Source organism: Babylonia areolata, chromosome 23 (genome assembly GCF_041734735.1).
Source record: "Babylonia areolata isolate BAREFJ2019XMU chromosome 23, ASM4173473v1, whole genome shotgun sequence".
NCBI classification, from domain to species: Eukaryota; Metazoa; Mollusca; class Gastropoda; order Neogastropoda; family Buccinidae; genus Babylonia; species Babylonia areolata.
The window spans coordinates 24569390-24579648 of record NC_134898.1 but is presented as its reverse complement, the minus strand read 5'-3'; the positions used below and the strand labels follow the sequence as shown (position 1 = coordinate 24579648).

General features: G+C 44.6%; 1 protein-coding gene across 4 annotated transcripts in view; it reads right to left on the bottom strand.

Moving 5' to 3' along the window:
- Nucleotides 1-1434: 1434 nt before the first annotated feature.
- LOC143298238 (protein F37C4.5-like) overlaps nucleotides 1435-10259 on the bottom strand; it is a 40712-nt gene continuing 31887 nt past the window's right edge. For all 4 annotated transcript variants that reach the window (XM_076611049.1, XM_076611048.1, XM_076611047.1 and 1 more), the window contains exons 8-10: nucleotides 7195-7356; nucleotides 5076-5309; nucleotides 1435-2158 (exon numbers count right to left, since the gene is read on the bottom strand). In XM_076611049.1, coding sequence (XP_076467164.1) covers nucleotides 1958-2158; nucleotides 5076-5309; nucleotides 7195-7356 — 597 coding nt within the window. In that variant the 3' untranslated portion in view covers nucleotides 1435-1957. The remainder of the gene's footprint in view (nucleotides 2159-5075; nucleotides 5310-7194; nucleotides 7357-10259) is intronic.

Sequence of the window (10259 nt, the reverse complement as noted above, 5' to 3'; positions counted from 1 at the left end):
ACACACACACACACACACACACATATATATATATATATATATATATATATATATATATATATATACATACACACACACACACATATATATATATATATATATATATATATATATATATATATATATATATATATATGAATATATCAAATTAAGACAGCATGCATATGTATGTGTAAATAAAAATATTATTAAAGATTCACATTGACAAAACAACCCACAATTCACATTGGCAATCCTGAGATAAGAAAAGTGACAGCAGTAACAAAAGATATGTGTCGAAGAATACAGCAGACACAAAGAATTAAAAAATCAAATCAAATAAAAATAAAAATAAATAAATACATGCAGTAACAGTAACAAAGATATTTTCCAAACACTTACATTTGCCTGTACACACCAAGTGTGAAGTAACTCTCACGACGAGTTCTGCCATGATACTCATTTCAACTGTCAACAATGTCATTATTGCATCAAAATAATAAGCCAGCATGAAGAGCACAACACCTACAGTATTATTCTGAACCAGGAATAAAAATTACATCACTGGAATTAAACTGTAGACCATGAGATGTTTTCTTAGTATCATACCACCTACTGTCATGTAAAGCAGGTTTTTTGTTTGCTTTTTTTGTCAATTTTGCCTTTGAAAAGCTTTATATGTTTACATATCTTGAAAGAAACTAAATGACTGAATTGATATTATTTCTCAAGGCATGTTTTTTTTTTTTCTGTCACTGTTGCACAAAATAAATTACTTCATTCCACACTTTCCTTCCTCGATTGTCTTCCTCAGTACCAGATTAGTGTGCACTGGTAAACGATTCATGAACACTTTATTCATGTAGAGGCACACCTAATTAGTCACGGAGGACTGAGGACTGTTTCAAGAAATTCTTTTTTTTTTTTTTTTTTACCCGGACTTTCTTGGGTCGACCACCGTTTTGTTTTGTATATAAATTACACAATCAACTAAACAGCATGGAAATAATAATCAAACCAATACTTGGCACTCCATGATAACTATGTCATAGTAATCAGTAAGCATTTATGGAATAAATTCAACTTTTCATTTACGGATTTTGTTAAAAAAAAAAAAAAAAAATATATATATATATATATATATACATATACACACATACACACACACTATATATATATATATATATATATATATATATATATATATATACATATATATATACATATACACACACACATATATATATATATATATATACATACACACACACATAAATATGGAAGGAAGCCGTACAAATCATACAATTATGTGCACCAAACTTAGAACCAATCTTCCTTTTCTCTTTTCTTCTCTCTCCCTTTCTATTCTTTTTTCAGTTTTTTTCTCCCTTCTCCTTAAAACATGGACGCTGCTGGAATTAAAAAAAAAAATGCTTTGTTCACTCACTTTGAACTTCTTTTTTTCTGTTTTTCATTTTTTCCCTGAACTCTTACCTTTTTTTTTTTTCTTGAAAGTTCAAGCTGAAGAACTATTTCATGTCTGATCCAGATAATAATAATAATAATAATAATAATAATAATTTATAATGATGATGATGATATCAATAATGTTAATAATAATATTCATCATAATTATAATAATATTAACAATAATGATACTAATAATACTACAAATTCTTCCCTACAGAAGAAGCCGCTATAAAGCAGGCCGCAGTCATTCTCAGGCTCTACAGGCTCTACAGGCTCTCCTTCTGCAACTTGACTTTGGCGGCATAAGTACTCTAACAATTTCCAAAACGTCAGAACAAATAATTCCCTGCAGAAGGAACCCCAAAAGGAAGCAGGCCTCAGTCATCTTCAGCTTCTTAAAACTCTTTCTAAAGCTTGAAATCGGTGGCGAAAAGTACTCTTACAATATCCAAAACGTCAGTGCAAGCTGTTCCCTGAAGAAGGAACCAACACAAGGGGGCAGGCTTCATTAGTCCTTGGGGTCTTTCAGGTCCTTGTTCAGTTTGAAGTTGGCCGGGTGTTCCACAGTGTACTTCAGCACGATCTCTGTGCTCCCCTGCGCCTGAATGTCAATCGTCCACTCAATGTTGTTGCTCTTGTTAAGGATGGCCCCCTTGTCCCTGCTCCTCTCCGGGTGTTTCAGGTCAATCTGTGGCTCCAGCAGGTTCACCTGTGGAATTCAGGCACTAAAGTTAATAGGGTAAAAGATTGCAGACCCTAACAGCCTTTCTACAACAGTGGAGTGATGGCCTAGAGGTAACGCGTCCGCCTAGGAAGCGAGAGAATCTGAGCGCGCTGGTTCGAATCACGGCTCAGCCGCCGATATTTTCTCCCCCTCCACTAGACCTTGAGTGGTGGTCTGGACGCTAGTCATTCGGATGAGACGATAAACCGAGGTCCCGTGTGCAGCACGCACTTAGCGCACGTAAAAGAACCCACGGCAACAAAAGGGTTGTTCCTGGCAAAATTCTGTAGAAAAATCCACGTCAATAGGAAAAACAAATAAAACTGCATGCAGGAAAAATACACAAAAAAAAAAAGAAGGGTGGCGCGTAGTATAGCGACGCGCTCTCCCCGGGGAGAGCAGCCCGAATTTCACACAGAGAAATCTGTTGTGATAAAAAGAAATACAAAAATAAAAAAAAAAAAACAAAAAAAAAAATACAACTGTTGGGGCAGTGACTTCATGTCCACTGTCTAGGGCTCAGCACAGGAAGGCTGGGCCCAATCCTCTCCTCCTGCCATTTATTTTTTCCCCCTTGCATTGCAGGTTATATTGACGGGCGCAATAGCCGAGTGGTTAAAGCGTTGGACTGTCAATCTGAGGGTCCCGGGTTCGAATCATGGTGAGGGCGCCTGGTGGGTAAAGGGTGGAGATTTTTACGATCTCCCAGGTCAACATATGTGCAGACCTGCTAGTGCCTGAATCCCCTTCATGTGTATATGCAAGCAGAAGATCAAATACGCACGTTAAAGATCCTGTAATCCATGTCAGCGTTCGGTGGGTTATGGAAACAAGAACATACCCAGCATGCCCACCCCCGAAAACGGAGTATGGCTGCCTACATGGCGGGGTAAAAACGGTCATATACGTAAAAGCCCACTCGTGTGCATACGAGTGAAAGCAGGAGAAGAAGAAGAAGGTTATATTTCTCATAATGAAACATCATTATCATCAGTATTTTGTACAGTCCATACATATCACTGTAGATGAAGTACACCATTAACACAATAAGCTACCACAGAATACTGCAGGGACACTATGACTATTGGCTATGTGTGCATACATATGTATGTGTACATAACTACATGCATGTATATGAATGTGTATTGTGTGTGTGTGTGTGTGTGTGTGTGTGTGTGTGTGTGTGTGCGTGCGTGCGCATGCACGTGTGTTTATGTAAGTTTGTGCCTGCCTATGTAAGCGTATGTGTTGAGCGCTGCTGTTAGATACACATGTATGTTAAAATGTATGAAGGCATCGTGTGTGTGTGTGTGTGTGTGTGTGTGTGCATGTGTGTGTGTGTGTGTGTGTGTAGTCACATTTTGATGTGTGCATGTAACACTGATGTAAAGTGTTATGCAAACAAAACTGTTTTTGTAAAGCACCGAGAGCAGATTTCTGGATAGTGTGCTATATAAGTATCCATTATTACTATTATCATTACAATTAATTAGTTTTAGGACAGTCAGCACTGGGATGGTTCCCAAAAGCCAACTAGCCCCCAAAACTCCAGCACTAGGAGAGTCAGTGCAATCTTGCCTCCTAGTTTGAGTCATAGTCCCTCACAGAAGGCTAAGCTGTATACATGATTCCCACTCCAATGCAGGAACCATTGATCATACAAACAGTAAAGAGTGGTAACTCTCTCCATTCACAAGGTACACAACTTCGAGTTGTGAATTTCCATTGATCATACAGCTCTCATTTTGCTGTTGGCCTAACTGTAAACTGATTCCAAGACATGCACACACACATACATGCACCCACACCCACATGAAACACCCACCCACGCACCTATCTACCCATGCACCTATCCACCCACGCACCTATCTACACACGCACCTATCCACCCGCACACCTATCCACCCACACACCTATCTACACACACACCTATCTACACATACACCTATCCACCCACACACCTATCTACACACACACCTATCCACCCACACACCTATCCACCCACACACCTATCTACACACACACCTATCCACCCACACACCTATCCACCCACACACCTATCTACACACACACCTATCCACCCACACACCTATCCACCCACACACCTATCCACGCACACATCTATCTACACACACACACCTATCCACCCACACACCTATCCACCCACACACCTATCCACCCACACACCTATCTACACACACACCTATCCACCCACACACCTATCCACCCACACACCTATCCACGCACACATCTATCTACACACACACACCTATCCACCCACACACCTATCCACCCACACACCTATCCACCCACACACCTATCTACGCACGTACCTATCCACCCACGTACCTATCCACCCACACACCTATCCACCCCCACCCACACACCTATCCACCCACGCACCTATCTACGCACGTACCTATCCACCCACGTACCTATCCACCCACACACCTATCCACCCACGCACCTATCTATGCACACACCTATCCACCCACGTACCTATCCACTCACGCACCTATCGACGCACACACCTATCGACGCACACACCTATCCACCTACACACCTATCCACCCAACCCACACCCACACGAACATCCACCCAGGCACCTATCCACACACGCACCTATCCACCCATGCACCAATCCACCCACACACCTATCCACCCACCCACACCCAGACCCACACCCACACGAAACACCCACCCATGCACCTATCTACCCACGCACCTACCCACCCACCCACACCCACACGAACATCCCCCCATGCACCTATCCACCCACCCACACCCAGACCCACACAAAACACCCACCCATGCACCTATCCATCCACGCACCCCCCCCCGCCCCCCACACACACACACACACAAACATCCACCCATGCACCTACCATCCACCCACACCCACCTTGATCCGCTCATCTGTGCTGCGAGGCAGCTGATCCTGCAGGACGATGTGGACGGGGAAGTCATGGGTGTTCTTCACCTCGATCACCTGCTCGCGGGTGGTGGAGACCACCTTGGACAGGATGCCGGATGACGCCTGGAACTTCTTCTGCGGCTTGTAGGTCACCTTGACAGCGGGGTCCACGCCCAGCGAGCAGTCAAACTCCTCCATGGGGTACACATCCTTCATGGAGGCCTGCACACACAAGGCATCGATGGTTTCAGCTTCATCAAGGTGTCAGAGTGTTGCGGAACTGATCCATAGATGCTACAGCATGTCTGCAGTTGGAGAAAAAAAAAAGGAAAAAAAAAAAAAAAGGAAGCAGACGCCTGACCTTTACAAAAGTCTGGGAAAGTGTTACCTTGAGAATAGACCATCTGAGAAATCATTATCTTAAGAACTATCACAGTCTGGGAAAATGTTACCTTGTGTCTGGGAAAACGTTACCTTGAGAACTATCACAGTCTGGAAAAACGTTACCTTGAGAAATGATACAATCTGGGAAAGCATTAACTCGAGAACTATCACGATCTGGGATACCAATAACTTGAGAACTGTCATGATCTGGGAAAACGTTAAGTTGAGAACTGCCACAGTCTGGGAAAATGTTAACATGAGAACTGCCAAAGTCTGGGGAAACGTTACCTTAAGAACTGCTACAGTCTAGGAAATCATTACCCCAAGAACTATCACAGTCTAGGAAATCATTACCCTAAGAACTATCACAGTCTGGGGAAACGTTACCTTGAGAACTGCCACAGTCTGGGGAAACATTACCTTGAGAAATGACAGACAGGAAAAACGTTACCTCGGGAACAGAACAGATACAGCGTGGGAAAACATTACCTTGGGAACTGCCACAGTCTAGGAAATCATTACCCTAAGAACTATCACAGTCTGGGGAAACGTTACCTTGAAAACTGCCACATTGTTACCTTGAGAACTGCCACAGTCAGGGGAAACGTTACCTTGAGAACTGCCACAGTCAGGGGAAACATTACCTTGAGAACTGCCACAGTCAGGGGAAACATTACCTTGAGAACTGCCAGAGTCTAGGAAATCATTACCCTAAGAACTATCACAGTCTGGGGAAACGTTACCTTGAGAACTGCCACAGTCTAGGAAATCATTACCCTAAGAACTATCACAGTCTGGGGAAACGTTACCTTGAGAACTGCCACAGTCAGGGGAAACGTTACCTTGAGGACTGCCAGAGTCTAGGAAATCATTACCCTAAGAACTATCACAGTCTGGGGAAACGCTACCTTGAGAACTGCCAGTCTGGGGAAACGTTACCTTGAGAACTGCCACAGTCTGGGGAAACATTACCTTGAGAAATGACAGACAGGAAAAACGTTACCTCGGGAACAGAACGGACACAGCGTGGGAAAACATTACCTTGGGAACTGCCACAGTCTAGGAAATCATTACCCTAAGAACTATCACAGTCTGGGGAAACGTTACCTTGAGAACTGCCACAGTCAGGGGAAACGTTACCTTGAGAACTGCCACATTGTTACCTTGAGAACTGCCACAGTCAGGGGAAACGTTACCTTGAGAACTGCCACAGTCAGGGGAAATGTTACCTTGAGAACTGCCACAGTCAGGGGAAACATTACCTTGAGAACTGCCAGAGTCTAGGAAATCATTACCCTAAGAACTATCACAGTCTGGGGAAACGTTACCTTGAGAACTGCCACAGTCTAGGAAATCATTACCCTAAGAACTATCACAGTCTGGGGAAACGTTACCTTGAGAACTGCCACAGTCAGGGGAAACGTTACCTTGAGGACTGCCAGAGTCTAGGAAATCATTACCCTAAGAACTATCACAGTCTGGGGAAACGCTACCTTGAGAACTGCCAGTCTGGGGAAACGTTACCTTGAGAACTGCTACAGTCTGAAGAAACGCTACCTTGAGAACTGCCAGTCTGGGGAAACGTTACCTTGAGAACTGCTACAGTCTGAAGAAACGTTACCTTGAGAACTGCCACAGTCTGGGGAAACATTACCTTGAGAAATGACAGACAGGAAAAACGTTACCTCGGGAACAGAACGGACACAGCGTGGGAAAACATTACCTTGCCGACAAAGGTGTTGTCGAGGAAGATGCTGGTGTCCCCTGACAGGAAGGTGAAGGGGGAGCTGTTGATCACCTTGGCCAGCATGAAGGCGTGCGGCACCAGCTGGGGGATGCAGGCGTAGTGGATCCTGGGCTGGATGCTGATCAGACCCACTGTCACCTGCACGCACACACACACACACACACACACACACACACACACACACACACACACACATGATAACATGCATGAACGTGAGCATGCATCTACAGGCACAAGCACGTAAGCATGCACATACACACACGCACAATAACATGCACAAAAGTATGCATGCATGTACAGGCATGTAAGCACGCACATACACACACAGAACACACACACGCAAGCACAGACAACATGTGTGCATGTACATCCCTCTAACGACACCCCCCTCATGAATATGCTGACACCAACCACATCCCTCCAATGACAACTACCTTGTGAATATGCTGACACCAACCACATCCCTCTAATGACAGCCACCTCATGAATATGCTGACACCAACCACATCCCTCCAATGACAACTACCTTGTGAATATGCTGACACCAACCACATCCCTCTAATGACAGCCACCTCATGAATATGCTGACACCAACCACACCCCTCTAATGACAGCCCCTTCATGAATATGCTGACACCAACCACATCCCTCTAATGACAGCCCCCTTGTGAATATGCTGACACCAACCACATCCCTCTAACGACAGCAGCCTTGTGAATATGCTGACACCAACCACATCCCTCTAACGACAGCAGCCTTGTGAATATGCTGACACTAACCACATCCCTAACGACAGCAGCCTTGTGAATATGCTGACACCAACCACATCCCTCTAATGACAGCAGCTTTGTGAATATGCTGACACCAACCACATCCCTCTAATGACAGCCCCCTTGTGAATATGCTGACACCAACCACATCCCTCTAACGACAGCACCACTGTGAATATGCTGACACCAACCACATCCCTCTAATGACAGCCCCCTTGTGAATATGCTGACACCAACCACATCCCTCTAACGACAGCAGCCTTGTGAATATGCTGACACCAACCACATCCCTCTAATGACAGCCCCATTGTGAATATGCTGACACCAACCACATCCCTCTAACGACAGCACCCTTGTGAATATGCTGACACCAACCACATCCCTCTAACGACAGCAGCTTTGTGAATATGCTGACACCAACCACATCCCTCTAACGACAGCAGCCTTGTGAATATGCTGACACCAACCACATCCCTCTAACGACAGCCCCCTTGTGAATATGCTGACACCAACCACATCCCTCTAACGACAGCACCCTTGTGAATATGCTGACACCAACCACATCCCTCTAACGACAGCAGCTTTGTGAATATGCTGACACCAACCACATCCCTCTAACGACAGCACCCTTGTGAATATGCTGACACCAACCACATCCCTCTAATGACAGCCACCTCATGAATATGCTGACACCAATCACATCCCTCTAACGACAGCAGCTTTGTGAATATGCTGACACCAACCACATCCCTCTAACAACAAACCCATTGAGAGCTTGCTGATACCTACCATATCCCTCCAATGATGACCCCCTACAGTCATGAGTTTGCAGATACTAAAGACTTTGACATGAATTCACCACACGGTACTTAAGACTGAGATCACCAATGACAGTAGGGCAAGAGGATCTGGGGCAGTTCCTTCCCTGCGTTTCTGTAATGATGGGTGAGGATGATGATGTTGTTGCTGTCACCGCTATGGAAACCCACTTCAGTTTGAGACCAGGAGACAAGGCTGTATGTTAACTCTCTCCATACGAACGGCGAAAGAGACAACGTTAGCAGCGTTTCACCCCAATTACCAAAATCAAAATATTGCAAGTGGAAGGCTCTTATACTGAAGAGGTGAGTGTTGACTGACAAAGAATACCACAATTCTGACGACGGAAGCTAAAGGTTGGGTCATTCAGACACCCACTGGACATCCGAGGGGTCTGTGTAGAGGAGAAGAGAGGACTGGCCATACTGAGTGAGTTAACCAGACACCTGCAGTACCAGTTTGCAAATCTGAGCAACACTCCCCATAAATACAGCTGCAAAGTGAATGACTCAGGCCTTGCTGGTCCCATTCTTTCAAATTCAACCCACGGAACACTCGGTTCTGGGGCAGAAGATGGACGTAGACAAAATATCTCACAATGATGTATCTCTTTGACGGTGTTCCAACTTGCATCATCCTATATGTCATGGACGCAGACAAAATATCTCACAATGATGTATCTCTTTGACGGTGTTCCAACTTGCATCATCCTATATGTCATGGACGCAGACAAAATATCTCACAATGATGTATCTCTTTGACGGTGTTCCAACTTGCATCATCCTATATGTCATGGACGCAGACAAAATATCTCACAATGATGTATCTCTCATGGTGTTCCTTCTTCTTCTTCTTCGTTCGTGGGCTGCAAATCCCACGTTCACTCATATGTACACGAGTGGGCTTTTATGTGTATGACCATTTTTACCCTGCCATGTAGGCAACCATACTCCATTCTAGGGGGGTGGAGGGGGTGTATGTGTCCGGGGAGGGTGTGGGGGGTGGGTTGCATACTGCAGCTTTAACATGCGTATTTGATCTTCTGCTTGTGTATACACATGAAGGGGGTTCATGCACAAGCAGGTCTGCACATATGCTGAAATGGTAGATCAGAAAAATCTCCACCCTTTACCCACCGGGTGTCGTTACCGAGATTTGAACCCAGAACCCTCAGAATGAATCTCCAACGCTTTAACCACTTGGCTATTGCGCCCAACGTGATGGTGTTCCAACTTGTACCTTCCCACACGTCAGTCTGTGATGCCACTAACTTGGCTGCAGCAGTTAACTGACATACCTTGATCGATAAACAGGGGATGAGGAGGAGGAGTCAACATTAACATGGTCATCATTCAGAATTTACCTCCCTCTCCTTTTTTCTCCCCCACTCCCGCTCTCCTGTATGTCATACATTTAGACCTGTACACTGCACAACAAGCACACACACACGTG